Genomic DNA, 19849 nt, shown 5'->3' on the forward strand with positions numbered 1-19849 from the left:
AGCAGGTTCTCATTCAAAAGCCATTAAAGTTGATGGGCTCAAACTGAAAGTTGCTCAATACATTTAGAAAAAGACTATAATTTGTGAGGTAAAAATGATGACCCCTCACGCAATCATAAAAGTAACAAAATTTTCCAAAGGGATAGATACATGAATAGGCAAATGTAAAATTCCTACCTAATAGTGGTTAAGGATAATGTGCAGTAATGAAAATACATACTATATCTTTAAAATACAGTGAGTTTTTGGGGGGAGTGGTGCTTAGGGTACTTAATTTAACTAAGAGGAAGATAAATTTGTATTTCTAATTATTTACTGCTTAACAATGGTTACAGTTAGCCAAGAAACAAATCTGAGGATTAAAAACATCTGGGGTTAAAAAATGGCTCTGGAAAATTTAGGCATACAGGTACAAAGGAGTTGGAAGTTTAATGTAAAATTCTGAGACCTTCTTGAAACATATTTGAAGTCCTCAAAGCCAGATTACTTTGTTGCCAAATTAGCTGACAAAGTTATGAATCTGGAATATCCCTGGAGGTCATGGGTGTTTTACCATAACATAGATGAGACTGAAACTTAACACCAAAGTCCAGCTAGAAACCAACCCCAGAGTACAACCCCACTGTTCACCCCTCTACAAAGTCAACAGCTCATGTTCTTGAGATTAACAGATAAGAGAGTCACTTACCATGGAGAGTACACACACGGAAGATGAGTTTACTTTCTATTGCCTTTAGATCATCAAATTTCTCAACTTGGAAGACTAGGCTGCCATCCCCACTGATCTCCTCTAGCTGAGTCCTATTGGCACCATACACCCCCACAGAGAAGATAATCACACCCTTGTCTCGAAGAGCTCTGGCAGGGTCTCTTACATCGTCCTGGGCTTCTCCATCCGTGATGAGGATAAGAAACTTTTTGACCCGAAGACGGGACCCCTTAGGGAGAGTGAAGTATTGATCTACAAAGGTTAGTGCACTTCCAGTCAAAGTGTTTTGGTTAATGAGAGACATTCTGTCTATTGCATCTGAAATTTCTTTTTGTGTAAAGTATTTATTAAGCTGGAACTCTTCCTTATTATAATCACTGAACTGAACGACACCAATTTGAGTTTTGTCTGGACCAATCTGAAGCTTAGCTAATAGATTTTTCATGAAGGTCTTCATTTTCTCAAAATTTTCAGGTCCTATACTGCTGGAACTGTCCACCAGAAACATGACATCAGCCTTCATATCTTCACATCCTGCATATTATCAAGAAGATCAGAAATTAATCAGGTTGGCATAGTTCTTAGAACATGCAGAAACAGTAAAGCAGAAATAAATGCATTAAATCAGAAAACATCAACAATTAACTCAAGGAACTGCTATTGTATTTGAAAATTGTATTTACTTCTTTAGTAAAAGCCTGCTGACTGAAACCCTAAATTAGAAATCCAGTGAAGATTATCCAAGAAGTTTTAAAGAGGAAAGGCAACTTCTCAAATTTGTATTAACTAATTAATTAATCCATTCATGTGCGTGTACATCATTTATTCATCATTCATTCATTCATTCATAATTCTTGAAATGTATAAAATGCCAAACATCAGGCTATGTGTGTTAAAGATGTAATGGTGATCAAAAAAAAAAAAAAAAAAGAAAAAAGAAAAAAGAAAAAGAAAGGAAGAAAAAAGAAAAGAAAAAGAAAAAAGAAATTGGAGAAGAAGTAATCAATTCCCTGCACTCATAGGACTAATATTCCAATGTTTTATATATATTCTTGAAAAACAAAATTCTAAGTAATCTTTACATAGAACAATTACCTGGGATAATTTAAAGTGATTTGATAAGTACTATAAGTCAGTACTAGAAACTGTGGTGAAGAGCTTTTACTAGAGATAATAAGTGTGTTAGTAAGCAGTATCCATTCAATATGAACTGTCCCTTTACTTATATATAAAATTTGTAGATATCCTACTGTTTGGAAATGGACATAATATATGCACATGTATATATGTATCTGTACATATATACACACAAAGGAAACCAATTTCTGTAAGTTATAGGGAAAAAAACATGATTAATTTGCAATAGAGATTTTGTGTGTGCATATATATATGTAAGAATACATATATAAAATATACAAATATATTATATTTATCATGAGTCCTTTCAGTCTTATCACTGCCATTCTCTTACCAGCCCCTCCCTCAATACTCAAAGAGTACCTCCCATACTATTTAAAAATGAACAATTAGCATCAGCCATAGAAGAATAAAAAGACGCTAATTATTTTTTAATTACTTGTGTTGTGTAAGGCCCACCAGAGGGGACTAAACCCATCATTTGAGACTCAAACCTCCCTGGAGCCATCTAAAAGTAACAAATAGGGAGGTCACTGAAGATATCTGTGGCCTTGGCAAAGACCAACTGCTATGAAGTACAGAAGAATCCTCTCACTTTCACTACTCCTACTTTCGAAGTAGATTTTTAAATACAGTTTAGCTGGCTCTACCTCCTTGTATCTATTTGTGACAAACTCCCTCTTGTCCTCTAATATTTGTTTCCCTGCTCTTCTATGTCAATAAAGTTTCAGCTAAACAGATGGTTGCCCAAGTAAAGACTGTATTTTCCAGTCTTCCTTGAAGCTAGATGTGGCCCTGTGGCTAAGTTTTGGCCAATAGACATAAGCAGGAGTGATTTGAATGCTTCTGGATTTTGATATTAAAATAACTAAGTATGGAATGCTCCCCTAGCCCTTTCTCCTTTCCACAAATGCAAGGTGAGAAGCGGAGTTTCACTTATGACATAAAGATGGAAGCGATGTATTGAGCATGGAAGAGTCTCTACTAGATCTGGGCTGCTTACCCTGGACTATTATGCAAGAGAGAAATAATACTCTGTATTGTATAGTTTGGGGTCTTTTTGTTATAGCCACTCCACCTGCTCCCTAACCAATATACTGTGTCTCAGTCTATCCACATTTGCTCTGAGACTTGTCAGTGTTTCTCTAGGCTCTGGAGCTTTGGTTCATTGTTTCTTGCCTCTCTGTTGACAGTCTTATGGCTCATTTCCTCGTCCACAGATTTTTCTCCTCCTTCAGGCATGCCAGTGTTCAGATACCTGAGCTGCAACTACTTGACCTGCAAGAGATGTACTGTAGCTCCTCAAATTGATGTTGGACCTTCTCCCTTGAGAGGACTTGTGATACAATCTACTTTCCATTTCCTAAGACCCTTTTACTTCTCTTGGCATCAAGCCCAGGAAACGTTGGGGAACTTTTCCTCTTGTACTCCCAACCCTGTCTATAACACTATCCATAACAGAAAGAACAATGAACAAAATTGTGACTTAAGATTTTGCTTAAGTAGCAACTTATTTGCTTGTTTATTTGTTATTTTTTTTTATTTGAGTGGCTCAGAGAAAATCCCAACACATTTTTAACTTTTGTTAAGTTCAAATAAGTGAGAATTATTTTTATTTCTTCATCACTGAACAACTTAATCAACTTCTGCGATGGCTAATTTTAAGTAGCACTTACTACGTGCTAGGCATTCCTCCACACAAGAAGGCTGCACACCAGGGACCAAGGCAGATTGACAGTAAGTAACCTATACAAGGTCCACAGCTAGTAAGTGATAAAGCTGGGGTTTGAACTTTGACTCTCACTCCAGCATCTTTCCTCTTAACTGGTAGGCTAACATGTGTCTCAGCAGACAATATTTTCATCTGCTAATACTAGCAATCAACACATACCATCTTCAGTTAGTAAATGGCTATTATTAAGATAAATAACAATCAGATACAGCAATTCCCAACTCTCTTTTTCCTAAGAATTGTTACTTAATTTTTAATCAGGACAAAAATGCAAATATGTGTTTCTGTTATAAATAAAAGTAAACAACAGTTACATATGTTCTAGATATGCATTCATAATAGAGAAACAAGAATTGGTGTTTATTATGCTAAACCTGTAAGGATTCTCTGATGTAGGTGTTGACCTCATTTTATAGATAAGGAAATTTGAAGCTCAAGTAGAAAAGTCAGTGGAACCCTAATCTACCTAAAGCCAGAGCCCATTTTCTTTCCACTATACTCACCTGCCTCAATAGTGCATGCTCGTGCATAGTCACATGCACAATTCACACACAGAATAGAGTCTCTTACTGCCACAGCAGCGAGCTTTGTCAAGGACACAACATTCTTAGCAACCTTCCTACTTTTGACTTACAAGATGATCTCAGGGCAGCTGTCTATAGAGGAATTCTCCAATCTTGGCAATTGGTTTAAAGTGAGGGGCTGAATCCTTCCACAGTGATAAGGAAATTGAGCAAAATGTTAGCCAGACAACGGGGTCACATCACTGCTTGTCTCAGCCTGGCTGTAAGACTGCCTGGAGCAACAAATTACGTGCAGGGAATGAAGCCTTTTCTTGTTTTGCTTACCTTTTTCAGTGCAGATGCTGTGAACAATGTCATTTTTGATGCTTTTTAAAGAATCAAAGTTCTGCCCAAAGTTAACCCTTTCTTCTTTCCCAGCAATTTGCTGCAGTTGTGTTTTGTTAGCCTCCCCAATGCCAACAGCATGAATGATGATTTGTTCAGCCCTTAGTCTCTCGGCAGGTTCAAGGACGCCATCCGTGGACATCCCATCAGTCAGCACAATGAGATGACATGGAACCTCGCTGGATCTACTCTTCCTTCCCTCCCTTATTATTGGCAGCATGAAATCCAGAGCTTCCCCAATATAAGTGCCGCCATGGAGTTGCTTAAGATTAGAAACAGCCTTTCTTAAGTCCACATCATTAGTATAAATATGAATATCAAATTCCACTTTCTTCTCATTTGAATACTGAGCAGCTCCAACTCGAACTTCGTCTGGGCCAATGCTAAACATGTCTATCACCGCCAACATAAATTTCTTGATTTGCTCAAAATGATTTTTCTGGATGCTGGTTGAGCCGTCGATGAGGAAATAGAGATCGGCCTCTTTTGTATCCACACAGCCTGCAAAAAAAAAGAGAGAAAATGGAAAGTGCATTCTTGGTTAATTATAGAGACTATGGAAAGAACTTGGCAAGAAGGGCTTGTAGAGGAACATGAGGCTGTGAAGGTTCTAAAGAATGAGGACCCTTCGGGTTTTCACAGACCCCGTACACTTCATCGAGCACATCCATGCCCATTTTCTCCTTCGAAATTTGCAACAACCTTGTGAGGAAATTGAAATAGAGCCAGGCCTAGTGGTTTGCTTAAAGTCAACATAGCCAGTAGATTAAAGAGTAAGTACCAGATTCCTGAGTCTCCAGGCTCTAAGTCAAATTGTTTTTGCAATATTGACACCTTCCTTTTTAGACAAATATGCCTTATTATTTCTTGAGAATTGAGGCAAGATAGGTGACTTTCTGTTCTTACTTCTCCAATAACCTCTTCTTCCCAGAACGACTAGAGTGATATTTTTAAAGCTAGAACCAGACAATATTATGCTTCTATTTAAATGATTTATCATTGCATTTAGAGTTAAAAAAAAAAAAATGGCCTGATCTTTCCCCCTGCTTTTCTCTCTGACTCCGTTTCCAGAAATTCTTCATCTATCATCTTACTGACTGTGCTCCAACCACACTGGGCGTCTTTCAGGACTTTGAATGTGCCCAGGGCTTCTGTGCTTGCCCTCCTCTCTTCCTGAGATATTCTTCCCCCAAAAATTCACATGGCTGGTTTCATCTCATCTCATCATGGATGCGCCAAATCAAGTGTCTGTTTTTCAAAAAGGCCTTCTCTTCCCTTTCAGTGAAAGCACATCAATCACTGTTCTATCCTATCAGCCTGTATGTTTTCTTTATGATACCATTCAGAAATTACTTTCTGAAATTTTCTTATCCGTTTGTTCATGAACACAGCCTGTTTCCTACCACAGAATGTCAGCTACACCAAAGCAGAGACTTCGTCTAGTTCTCTGCCCAGTTGGCTTGGTACATCACAAGATTTCAACAATTTTTTTTTTTTTTAAGTAAAAGAGCGCTCCGCATTCCTTCCTTTATTGAGCAGAATCTAGGAAAAAGTGCTTTAATTTTCCTAATGGTCTATTTACAACTCTGTCTAGTCATTTGTTGCAACTGAGTAGAAGAAAGAGCATACTCCCAAACTTTAGGTTATTTATGCAATTATCTCATTGAGTATATGAAAGATCTTTAAAATACTAGATAATTTAGTCATTTCAGAAATATTTTCTTTCTTGACAATCTTTTGGCAATTTACAGCTATTTACAGTATGTTAAGCTAGGGAAGTTGGTCCTTAAGAAATCAGAAATCCTGGAAGTAAGTTCGACTCTGAGAATTAGACTATGAAATCGACACCTAAAGTATTAGGGCAAAGATAAGCAGTTATCTGTGAAAGAAAAGGTTGATCCCAGGCCAGCAAAACTTGACAGCAATCAATGAACTGATTTACATACCTATTAAGAAAGAATAAGATGTTTTTCAGAAAGAAGATAGCAGTGGTCAGCAATGAAGAAGAAAAAAATGTGAGTCACAGTGGGTAACTGTGGCAATGTTCATTCAACCCTCCCTAGAGCTGTGCTGTCCAACGCACTAGCTACTAGTCACATGTTGCTATTAAAATGTAAATTTAGACTACTTAATTGTAAATTATTTTAAAATTAAATAAAACTTAAAAATCGGCTCTTCAGTTCCATATTGGACAGTGTAACCATAGAACATTTTCATCATTGCAAAAAAGTTTGGTTGGACTGTGTTGAAGAAGAATGTGTCCTTTGGCCCAAGGCCTCACCTGTACAGTTATATATAGAGAGAGAGATAGAGCTATATATATATATCTTAAATATAGTCATCCACCCAGTTAGATGCCGCTAAATATTTCAGTCATAAAACTAATTCCTTTGCTCTGATTTCACAATCTCCAGTAGTTTTTGATTACAATTTGGCTTCTCACTTAGCATGAGTACAGGGACAAAATGAACTTCTCAGAGAAGATGAATGTCCAGAACTCTGGGCATTGATAGTCCTCGTTACAAAGATAATTGTTATTCTTTTTTTATACATCAGTCTCTTGGTTTGGCTACTGTGAGTCTCACCTTGATTTAATGAAGTACTGTTTAATAAATTGAATACCTACTTTGTGCCAGATGTGGTGGATATAGCAGTGACTAAGTCAACATAGTTTAGTTTTCTGTGTTTGACCACTATGAAACTACAAAGCTGGCTACCACCTCTAGACCATGGCACACTCACTAAGGTAGTGGTTCTAGCACGAGTTGTTTGGGGAGTTTACTAAAATGCAAGTGCCCAGGCCTTACCCTCAGAGACTGATTCATTAGTTTAGGGGAGGGCTTGGGCCACTGAGTTAGTTACAAGATCCTCGGAAAACTGATAAATTTACAACAGACGTGGTTGGCACTCTGCTCGTAACCCCTCAAATTCTTTACCATTTTTGTGCACATTGACTCCCAGTGCTTTCATTCCAACAGCTAGTACCTATGTCTGTTTGCAGATTATTAGAATGCTTTTTACTTGGCACTTGAGTTATAAGTGTATGGAAATATACATTTTCTTCATCTGTGCTGTCACATAAATTCTCTAGCTACACTGTCCCCTGAGACAACTCTAAGTTATAACCCACACTGTCTCTAGAATGGTTCTGTGGAATTGACCTTCCATGGGGCTTTATCATCCATTTCCTAGTACCACTTCCCCTACCAATCTCCAGTTTTTCCTGGGTGTATTTCCTAATATGTCAATTTCACATAAATCCTTGTTTGGCATCTGCTTCTGAGGAACCCGACCTAAGTCAGATACCAATATTTGAGAGCACCTGAATTAATAAGAAGCCATCTACTGAGGCTTTATGGAAGATAGCCATTTCCCTTGGATGGCCCTTGCCCTAACCTTGGTCCGATATCTTCCCATTCAGATATTCTATAATGACATTAATAGGTTTGTTTTTTTGTTGTTGTTGTTGTTGCATCATTGTAAACTCCCTGAGACCCCATTATACATCCCTCCTCAGCCCTAACAGTTGGTATTAGACCAAGGTGACTGCCACTCTGAAGGAGTCCCCTATTTGTCACTCAGGAGGCAGTACAGGTCTTATTTCTTCCTGCTGCCTTGTAATGTACACAGGCCAGAGGAAATCCAGAGCTGGCCCAGGATGCATCCTTAAACCTTCAGTTGACTGGTCTGAGTTTAAAATTAGGTTTTAATATAATTGGAAGATTACCATTCTTTCCTATACAAGTGCTGCCAACTTCTAGTTCCAATTATTTGAAAGCATATATCTGCAGAGGGGATACGTGAAGACAGCGGATATCTCAGAATGAGATAAACACAGGGCCACATCAAGTATCTCTTGGCATGTACCTTTGAAAGAGCTCAGTAAAACTATTGCAGATTCACAAAGCATCACAAAAAGAATATCCTTCATTAGAATGATGGCAGAAAAAAGTAATAATAAAGACTAAAAAGTGAGAAAATAATCATGGTCTTGCATAAAGATGATCCCTGCAAGACTTTTATAAGAGCAAAGGATTGGTAAGGACTTATATATCCAACAATTTAGGATACATTAAACAAATTATGTTATATCTATATGAGGGAATATTTTTCCCAACGTAAAAAGTGTTGCGAAATAATATGTAAGGAAATGGACAAAAGTGCATGATATTGATTGATAGGAAAGTAGGAAAGGCAGATAATAATGATTATACCCAATATGCATTCTCTGTTTCTTCTAAGCTAAATGAACACCCAATTTTTACCTCGCTAAAAATTTTACCTTGGCTGCCCCAAATAAAGACTACGTTTTCGACCTCCCATTTTTACAACTAACTGTGACATGTGAATACGTTCCGGCCAATAGAATGTAAGTAAAAATGGTATATGTAATTTCTGAGAACATTCTTGAAAAAAATGAGATGGAAGCCTGCTTTTTTCCTTATCTCTCTTTTTTCTTGCTTGTTGGATGTGGCTGTGATGCGAAGAGCAGTTCTCTTGGACTATGATCCTGGAAATAAAAGCCACAAGTAGCAAAAAAATATAGCATAGAAAGAGACAGGGTCCCTGACACCGTGGTGTACCACACCAGCTTGGTCTGCCTACTTCAGGACTTATTTGTGAAACGGGAAAATACAGTTTTATTCTATTAAAATCACTGTTATTTTTCCTTCTGTTAGCCACATTTAATGTAATTATAACTGATATGACAAGTGACCCAATTGTACATTCCTGCATTGTCCAATACTACCGCCATCAGACACATGTGGCTATTAAAATAAAAAATTAAAATTAAATTAAATTTAAAATTCGGTTCTTCAGTTACACTAGCCACATTTCAAGTACTCCATAGCCACATATAACTAGTGACTGCCTTACTGGGCAGCACAGAGAACAACATTTCCACCATTACAGAAAGTTCTGTTGGACGGCACTGATATACACAATGCTATATTATTTTTTTTTTTAATATGTATGTGTGTGTCTGTGTGTGCACAAGTATAGAGAGAAAAGAGACTAAAGACAGGAGAAATAAATGTTAAGAATAGTTTTATCTAAAAGATACGATTATAGACAATTTTATTTTCTTCTCCACATTCATTAATACTCTGAAACTATTCTATAATTAACATGTTTTAGTTTTTCTACATTTTATTGAGATATGATTTATTTACATGCTAAAACATTTGCCCACTGTAATTATTCAATGACTTTTTGGTAAATTTATAAAGTTTTGCAACCATCACCAAAATCTAGTTTTAGAACATTTCCATAACTTCTAAAGTTCTTTTATGTAATTGAAGTCAGTCCTCACTCCTTCCCTAGGCCTAAGCAATTACTCAAATTACTTTTATAAGAAGAAAAGTATTTTTTTTAACATACCAGTTTTGTCAAGATCCATTTGTTCAGCACGAGTAGAAATTTGGGACCATATTTCATTCTGGAGCTTTTTCAGGAAGTTCTTACTATAAGTTTCCAATTCTGCATAGGACTTTAGCATGGTAATGGTCTGTTCTGGAGGGTAAGATACTATTTCTTCTAACTGGGTTTTGTTAGCCCCTTGGATGCTCAGGGCAAACACAGTTATGCCCTCCAGACGAAGCTTCATTGCAGCCTCACGCACCTCATCATCTGAGGGTCTCTGAGTGACCAGGACTGCTATCTGAGGCACTCCCTGTGCCCTTCTGCTGCCACTTGACTCTAAGAAGCCTTCTCTTCTCATCTTCTCAATGGCAGCCCCAGCATTGGATTTCCCAGTCTGGAGAGAAAGCTTCTGGATTTGGTCCTGAAATGCAGATTGATTTGTGCTTGATTTGAGAAAAGAAATAGTCTTGGCTGTATTGCCGTAACTCATAAGTCCGAGCCGCAGGCAGTTGTCCTCCACATCTAGGGAGGTGGTAATGTTCTTCAGGAAGCTCTGCAGGTTCCTTAAATTTTGTCTGGTCCCAAATGACTCGTCCACTAGGAACACAAGGTCAGCCAACGAGTCTTTCTGACAGGTCCCTGGGAAGGGAACTATGGAGAGAGAAAAAGGGTGAGGATTAGTATGAACCATCAGCCCACAGTGAGAAAGACACTTTACATATTATGAAAAGGCATTAGTGAAAAAAGAGGTAGTTTATTAAACCAAAGATAAATATTCCGAACAAGACTTACAAGGTCACTGACTTCGGAGGCTTTGCAAAGCTGTTCCCTTTATCTAAAGAATGCTTCTTACCAATATTAAAAATATGACACCCCCACCACCACTATGACCTTCATGACCACCACCACCATAGCCTCCACTACCACCAATAACCAGTATCACCAGTAACAACCAAGCAATCACCATCTCCTGCACCATCACCTCCAGATCCCGCCACCACCAGGACCACCACCACCACTGTCAAGCACTCTGATACAGCGATGGGTTAGCAGAAACGTTTCTGACCTCAGGGAGCTCACTTCTATGGGGAGTACAGATAACTATATTATATTATTTCAGATAGTAATACGTGCTAGCAAGGAAATAAAACAGGTAACTCAACTGAGTTACTATGCTGGGGATATAGTGTGGGGACTAACCTCACTGAAACATAAAAAAGGCTTTGAAAGGCCTTTCTGAAAGGATCACATTTGGGTGGAGATACGAACGAAGAGAAGGAATCAGCCACACGTTGTTCTGGGGGAAGAGGAACTCTGGCAAAAGAAGAGTAGAAGATGGGAACAAGCAGAAGCCCAGACTGGCTGGAGCCAGTGAGTGAAGGGAACGGTAATGAATAAGAGGGGGGAGGGGGCAAGTTATATGAGCATCACGTGATCTTATTTAAATCTTTTAAATGTCATCCCAGTGGCTGAGGAAAAATAATGAATTTGGCAATCTCAATAAGAAATAGTTGCTCTAGTCCAGGGAAAAGATAATGGTTCTTGGACAAAGAAAACAGCAGCTAAGATGAAACAGAAGAGAGAGTTTTGATACATGAATTAGAGGTAGAATAGAGAGGCCTCAATGATAAATTGAATGCTAGTGCTGAGAGACAAAGAGGAAGTGGGGAAAACTTCTAGGTTTTTTTTTTAGCATGAACAACTGAGTGGATATTGGTAGTGTCTTTTTTCCAAGATAGAGAAGATGGTGGGAAGAATAAGTTGCAGGGGGAATTCAAACATTCCATTTCAGATATGCTAAGCTGGGGCTACTTTGGAAATGCCAGGTAAGCAGCTGGTTGCATGAATCTAGAATCCAGGGGAGAGGACACCATATGCGTATAAAACTCCTACTCCAGGCACAAGTGGAGGAAAGTGTAGCCAAGAGATAAGCTCAACTTTGCCAAGAGCTGCCCATTAGGATGTGAGCTCTAGAAGCCAGATGACATATCTTACTTATCTCAATCCCTACAGGACCTGGTGCCTGGTGGGAACCTGGAATTATTTGTGGAATTAAAAATATTTCTCATAAATCTACCAATATACTTTGAACACCACACAGTTGGCAAAAACAACCCCCCAACGTTACCCATTCTGTTTGTATCTGCAAAAAACGATTACTATTAGCAACAGTAAACTCTGTGTCAAATGCCAAACAAGTCATCTCACCCATATTGAAATGTAGGCACTATGATTCATACTTTATAGATAAGAAAACTAAAGCTCAAAGGTTAAATAATTTACTCAAAGCCCTTAGCAGCCAAGCCAGGATTTAAACCCAAAGCCCTTCTCTTAACCTTGAAAGGCAAGATTGAGTCCTGTCAAGTAAAACCTGGTTGTTCTCTACAGCTATAAAGTAAATTAGGAGGAGTAAGAGATGCATAGTAGCACACAGAACCCTCTAAGAAGGTGGTAAAGTCCCATTGTACTGGAAAGCCCGGACTAAGCTACCACCTACGAAGCTGAAAAATCTCCAAGGTCTCCAGAGTAGAAGATCATAGGAGGGTTTCTTCTCCAGGAGAAGGGCATAAGCCATAAGAACTTGCTATTTTCACCAAGGCAGGTGTGAGGGATGAGGAGAGTGGAGGGAAAGGGACTCACTGGTGCCTCAGGGATAATACCAACTGTGTAGAGCCTTCTAGATACTCACAAATCTATTTCCTCTTCTTGGGCTTAGAGCTAGAACTGATTTCCTAGCCTCATTTGAAGTTAGGTATGGCCATGGGACTAAGGTCTGGCCAATAAAATGTGAGCAGAAGTAGTGTGCATCTCTTCCAAGTTTAGCCCATAAAAGCCTCCCATGAGTGACCTTCCATCTTTTTTCCCTTCTATCAGCTGCATACCAATTCCCGGGGCACCTTGGAAGTTATATTTGAATATGGAAGAGCCTGCACCAACCCAAGTATCTTAATAGAAGAAAACAACTGGTCTTGAGCACTGGCTCTATAATGTCACAGAGGAAATAAATAAGTCTATTTGTTATTAAGGTCTATCCTGGTCTGACCACAAAATCAGCCCATTGTTATAGCCATGGAATTGATGAATGGTAAAGCAGGAAGGAAGTTTCAAGATCATCTCAACTCCCATGTCTTAAATGAGGATGCTGATGCAAGGCTCAGAGAGGTGACATCTGGCAAGTTCACACAGCCAGCTAAAGACACTGTCTGGATCATCAGACCTTGTGTTCATGGCATCCAGTCCTACATAAGATGGCTTCCTCGTCAGAGAAAACGGCACAAGAAAGGCAGAAGTGAGTAAGAGTAGAGTGTGTTAGTGTGTTGTGTAGAAATTTCTAAAGCTTCTGCATGGCTAGTCATGAAAACGAGAATGGAAGTAGGAAGAGATGAGGGTGGAGAGATGGAGATCTGATCACATGGGGACTGTGCGTCCTCAATCAAAGTCTTTCTTACCTTTTATGTCAACATCAGCTGAACCTTCCTTGTACTGAGTCGCATCCTTGATGATCTGCGTCATGTTCTGGGAGAATGTGCTGAGGTCTCTGACTGTCTGAAGCTTGTAATGAAACTGAGCCGTGGCCATGGCCTTCAGGTTTTCCTCAGCAGCCTGCTGCAGCCCCACAGAGACGATTCTCACCCCATCTTTCCGCAGGGCCTGGGAAGCCTCTTCCACGTCATCCTCGGACTTGGCGGAAGCCAGCACCACCAAGATTGGGGGAAAGAGTTTCTTATCTCTTAGGTTTGCGGGTCCAGAGAAGTAGGTCCTGTGAGCCTCCCGGAGAGCGTTTCCTACCTTCAGGGAGCCGCCCAGGAATGCAAAGTTCTTCTTGAGGTGGTTCAGCATGGGATTCCTGCTCTTGAAGGTGCTCAGCTGGAATTCACTGTGGAGCTTGTCGCTGTACTGGGCCAGGGCCACGCGGTATTTGTTGGCCTCTACGGGGAGACTGTTGATCATTTTGTTGATGAACGTTTTCACCAGAGGGAAGGACTTAATTCCCAGGTGATCAGAGCTGTCCACCAGAAACACAACATCTGCATACTGGGGACCCGGCCCTATCAAAATAAAATGACAACAAACCAAAACAAGGTAATGTTTTGCTCAGCCTTTACATTTCAGACCATAGCACTCATTGGAGACTATGTCCTAGTGTTCAGGGTAACTCAGGAACCCAGAGAAAGTGTTGTCTGGATGTCACACAGAAGAAACTGTACTTGTTCTTGCTAAAATGTCAAACAAAAGGATTTAGTAAAGTTAGCCAATAAATTTTTCTTTCTCAACTCGATACTGGAGGCAATTGACATTTTTTTTTTCCTTTTTAGTTGTAGAACCCCAAACTCTGATATCGTACTAAAGAATAAACAACATGATACCAGAAAGTCCCAAAGAGGTCCGTCCCTTCCTTATTTCACATTTGTAAAAGAAAAGGAAGGCAATGGCTTAGCCACAAAAACACATAAAATTTATTTCCTATGTGGTGTTCCTTTTTTATCTTTTCTTCAATTCATTATGGCCAAGATGCAAACTGACCTACAAAACAAATGGTTTGACTCTATTCAGAGAGACAGGGAACATTGGGATATAACCAAATCAATAAATAATTAAAGTCTTTCTAGCCAGGTGTATAATTCATGACTTTTGCCCCTGGCTTTCTGTTATCTTTGAGAGATTAAATTAGTTTGATATTGTATACCTCCAACTCCAACTAAGTGCTACTTTGATTTTTTTAGTAAATAAATAAATTCTTTGCTTCTCTGTATTTATTAAAATAAAAGATTGTTGAGACATAACAAATAAAAATAAACATAAAATATACTGATACCTGGGTTCTGATCTGCCAATGTTTCAGTCCAAAGGATTAGGACAGATATAATTAGCAGGATCTTCATTTTGCTAGTGAAGGCTTCTTATTTTATTCTGTAAAAAATGTTATTTACCTTATGAAAAATCTCATTGTGTAACAAAAAATAACTACTGGAAGAGTTAGATTAGAGGACAATACACTATATACGAGTATTGTCATGCAATGTCACACGCATTAAAACATTCATAGTGATTGGAGTATTTGTTGAAAACAGATAATACTGTTTGCTAAGCCCTTACCATGGCTCAGATACTTTTCTCAGTGCTTCACGAGTATCATCTAATTTCATCCTCACGACAGCCTTACAGAGAGGTACAACAATTACTATAGCTATGTGACAGATAAAGAAATAGTTGTAGTGTCTTGATGAGTGGTGGATCCAGGATCCCAACCCCAACAAGGTGACTGCAGAGCCCAGGCTCTTAACCACTGTGCAATAAGCCTTATACAAAATTGGTGTCTTCACAAAATGTATGTGGTCACTATTCTGTATCCTCTATTTTTATGCCAAAATTGACTATTGTACATGTTCATAAGTTGCCCCCCCCCCACCAAAAAAAACAGCTATCCATGTTTCTTTTCTTCCTTAAACCCTTGTGAAAACTGTTTTCTCATTTATGGTTATAATGAGTTTTACAAATTGCTTTAATTTCAGCATTTCTCTCTACATAGCTCATAATCAATTAGAAATCTCCATGGGAAATAATTTCATAGAATTTCCATCAAATCAGAGTTTTTCTTTTTTTTTTTTTTTAAAAAAAAAAAAGGGAAATAGACCAAATGATCCATCCTCAAAAATACAGCTGCCTTAAATGAGATACGAAGGCATACGATTTTTGCTGGTTTTTACTCTAGAGTTGACTCTTCCAGTAGTTCTTCTGAAGTTGCTGATCACGCAGGAAGATTGAGAAAATCACTGGAAGTTATATTTGAAGACACCGATCGATCATTTAGACTAAATGCTTATTTTGCTAAGGAGGACCTACTAACTAGGCTCCCTGAACCATGTCAACAATGACTTTCAAATCTATACTCATCACATTTTAATATATCATGTATTTTACTTATTCATTAATTTTTATTATTGAGATATAATTCATATACTATAAAAGTTACCCTTTTAAAGTGTATAAGTCAATGTGTTTTAGTTTAGTCACAAGATTTGCGTCCATCATCACTAATTCCAGAACATTTTCATGACCCTAAAAAGAAATCCCATACCAATTAGCAATTACTTCTCTTTCTCCCTTCCCACAGGCTCTGGCAACCACTGATCTACTTTCTTCTCTATGAATTTGCCAATTCTGGACATTAATATAAATAAAATCATATAATACGTGGCCTTCTGTGTTTGGAATCTTTCCTTTAACATAATGTTTATCCATGTTGTGACATATACTAGTATGTCAATCCTTTTTATAGCTGAGTAACATTCTATTGTATGGATATACACAGTTTAAAAATCTGTTTGTCAGTTGATGGATATTTGTTTCATTTCTACTTTTAGCTATTATGAATAATATTGCTATGAGCATTCAGGTAAAATTTTTTTGTAGATATATGTTTTTCATTTCTCTTGAACAGATGCCAAGGAGTGAAATTTGGGACCTTACGGTAACTTAAACACTTTGAGAAACTGCCAAATTGTTTTCCAAAGTGGCTGCATCATTTTACATTTCTACCAGCAATGTATAAAGGTTTCAGTTTCTCCAGATCCTCAGCAACATTTGTTGTTGTTATTATTATTATTATTATTATTATATTATTATTATTATTATTATTGCCATTCCACTGGATGTAAATGGGTGTCTTGCTATGGTTTTGATTTGCATTTCCCTAATGATGAATATGTTGAACATCTTTTCATTTACTTATGGGTCATTCGTATACTTTCTCTGGAGAAATATCTATTCAAGTACTTTGCCCCTTTTTAACTGGGTTATTTGCCCTTTTACTGGTGTATTGTAAGAGTTCTTACTATACCCTAAATACTAGACTTATCATATATGATTTGTAAATATATTTCTCCCACTCTGTGGATTGTAGTTCCCCTTTCTTAATGGTGTCTTTGAGACACAAGTGATTTTAAATTTGACAAAGTCCAGTTTATCTTTTTCTTTTGTTGCTAGTGCTTTTAGTGTCACAGTGAAATCACCATTACATATGTCACAGTCATGAAGCCTTACTCTGATATTTTCTTCTAAGAGTTTTACAGTTTTAACTTTTACATTTCACTCTTTGATCCACTTTGAGTTAATTTGCATATGTGGTATGAGGTAGGGATATAATTTCATTTTTCTTTATGCAGATGTTTGGTTGTCCCAGTATCATTTGTTGAATGGATCTTTCTTTCACTACTGAATCGGCACCAATTTGGTTTGCTGGTATTTTGTTGAGAATTTTGCATACATGTTCTTCAGCCACATTGGCCTGTAGTTTTGTTTTGTTTTTCCTTATAGTGTACTTATCTGGTTTTGGTAACAGGTCAGAGTAATGCCAACCTTATAAATGACTTTGGGAGTGTTCCCTCCTCTTCAATTATTTGAAAGAGTTTGAGAAGGATTGGTGTTAATTCTTCTCTAAATGTTCCATAGAATTTACCAAAAAACTATCTCACCCTAGGCTTTTCTGTGTTAGGAGGTTTTTGACTACTGATTTGATAGCCTTCCTCATTATTGGTCTTCTATTTCTTCTTGATTCAGTCTTGGTAGGTTATTTGTTTCTAGAAATTTATCCATTTGTTTCTAGAAATTTATCCATTTATTCTAGGTTATCCAATTCATTGGCATAATTGTTCACAGTAATCTCCTGATCCTTTTACTTCTTTGGTATTAGTTATGATGTCTCCTCTTTCATTTACAACTTTACTTATTAGAGTGCTCTCTTTTTCATTATGGGTCTATCTAAAGTTTTTTCAATTTTGTCTTTTCAAAGAACCAACTCTTATTTTTGGTATTCATTTCTATCGTTTTCCTTTTCCCTGTTTCATTTAATTCTGCTCTAATCTTTATTATTTCCTTCCTTCTGCTAACTTTGGGCTAAGTTTGTTCTTTCTAGTTCCTTGAGATGTAAAGTTAGGTTGTTTATTTGAGATCTTCTTTCTTAATGCATGTATTAAGAACTATTTTTGCTATATCCTAGAAATTTGGGTATGTTTGTGTTTCCCTTTTTCTGGAGCCACTAGCTGGACTCTGTAATCACCTCTGGTCTAGCAAGGTCATAGGCTGTGTTTCCTGGCAGGGAAGTGGCAATGACTGGACTCCACAACTGGGCAGGACTATGGGCTAGGCTCTGCAATCATTCTTGGTCTGGTGAAATCTCAGGCTGTATTCCCCTAACTGGATGGTGCCACTGGCTAAACTCCATTTTTAGGCAGGACCAGTCTGGGTTTCACAGTAGGTCAGGGCTACGCTCCACAATTAGACTAGGCCTTAAAGTTGTGAGGCCACAGGCCAGGCTCCACAACCAGGTCATCTGCTGTCTGTGCTCCACAATTGGGTTATACTGCTGCATGGGTCCTCTAGTTGGCCAAGACCTCCACTGCATCCTGCAGTTGGGTGGGGCTAGAGACTGTGCTCTGAGGTTGAACAGAGTCATTGTTCAGGCTCACTGATTATGTGCCACCAGAAGCTATGTTCAACAATTGAACAGGGCTGCTGGCTTAGTTCCCTGTCAGAGCAGAGTTATAGGATGGATTCTATAGCTGCTCAGGTTCTCTGGCCATGCTTCTGATCAGGTAGGACAGGAGGCTATGCTCAGCAGTTGGGTGGGGCTGCAATTTGCTTCCTTGCTGGGGTGAGGCCACAGAATGGTCTCCATGGCTGATGTGGCCCATCAGTTGGGGACTCAAATCAGACAAAAATGCCAACTGAGCTGCCTGGCCAGGCAGGCAATGGAGCTGGATGTTCAGATGGGCAGAGCCACTGGCTGGGATCTCTTCTCGGATGCTGCTACAAGTAGAAATGTTGCCACCAAGATAGGAGCGCTGGTTGCTATAAGCCCCATTCCTCTTCTCCATCTTTATCTGATCTAAAGATTCCCCAATGATCCCCTGAGAAAATTCCGAAGTGAGCCTCCTGGGAAGTGTCCCATAATGTTGGAGGAGCTGTGTGATCACCTCGAGTTCTGTTTTCTCACTGGAGAAACCAAAGGTCCAGGGGGCGGGGGATGCCTCTCTGTGATGGCACTGTGCTCCTCTTACCCTTCTAATGTGGTCCTTTTCAGAACTCTGGGTTCTGGGATTTTCACAGGGGTGTCTTGCCTGTGGACAGCTGCTACCGTAGTGGTCTTCCTGTGAGGACAGTTGAAGTCGGGAACGACCTATGGCATCACCTTGATGATGTCACCTCTAAAGACGCCTGGACCATGGCTGAGAGGGGCTAGGGTTCATTCAGAGACCACTTTAGGGCTGTGAGGTAAGGGTGACTGTTTCCAGTCCCTTTAGTATAAGGTTCTGGTGACCGAACCAAGGCCAAAAGAGGCTGTAACTGAGCTCTCAGGGATACAGAACTGTTTCGAGGTCTGCTACCAAGACCACAGTTACCAAGTTAATTTCTTCAGTGTGAGCCTGCCTTCACAAAATAGCTCACCTCAGTCTTGAACTGCACAAGGGTTTTACAGTCTTCTACCTGGATTCCAAAGCTCCCACAAAGACATTGTTGTTCAGACGGGGATGCCAAATTATTGCTGAGGCAGGGAGATCAGTGAAGGACGTCTTATTTGGTCATCTTGTTGATGTCTCTCACTTCATTTCCTTATTTGCTTTTTTCATTACTTCTGCTTCCCTTCACATAAGTTGTTCCAATTTGCCTATCTTTCATATTGCTTGCGCCTTTGAGAGAAATCTAATTTTTGAGTATGTATAAGGGTCATTTTTAATTCCCTTGGCTAGTAATGTATTCCTGAGAAGAAGGTAAAAGCTTGTTCTCCAGATGAGATGGGGATAAAAGAGGATAGCCTCCTACAACAGAAACCTTGCAATGCTATAATCTAGGCCCACAACTCCCAATCCTCCCTTCTAAGTCCCACCTCTTACCCAAGTACTTCTACCTAGAGCCCTGTGGTTATTCTTGGGCAGCCATCTTTATTAATTATTTATGGATCTTGGTTCCTTGATGGCTCACCCTTCCTATCTCCCCTGT

General features: G+C 38.9%; 1 protein-coding gene across 1 annotated transcript in view; it reads right to left on the minus strand.

The window, feature by feature from the left end:
- The window catches only part of COL6A5 (collagen type VI alpha 5 chain), a 95670-nt gene that overhangs the window by 66757 nt on the left and 9064 nt on the right, over positions 1-19849 (minus strand). Inside the window, exons 2-6 of the mRNA XM_016140261.2 lie at positions 14667-14761; positions 13300-13899; positions 9869-10501; positions 4427-4987; positions 689-1243 (exon numbers count right to left, since the gene is read on the minus strand). Coding sequence (XP_015995747.2) covers positions 689-1243; positions 4427-4987; positions 9869-10501; positions 13300-13899; positions 14667-14733 — 2416 coding nt within the window. The 5' untranslated portion in view covers positions 14734-14761. The remainder of the gene's footprint in view (positions 1-688; positions 1244-4426; positions 4988-9868; positions 10502-13299; positions 13900-14666; positions 14762-19849) is intronic.

Source organism: Rousettus aegyptiacus, unplaced genomic scaffold (assembly GCF_014176215.1).
Source record: "Rousettus aegyptiacus isolate mRouAeg1 unplaced genomic scaffold, mRouAeg1.p scaffold_m13_p_4, whole genome shotgun sequence".
NCBI lineage: Eukaryota > Metazoa > Chordata > Mammalia > Chiroptera > Pteropodidae > Rousettus > Rousettus aegyptiacus.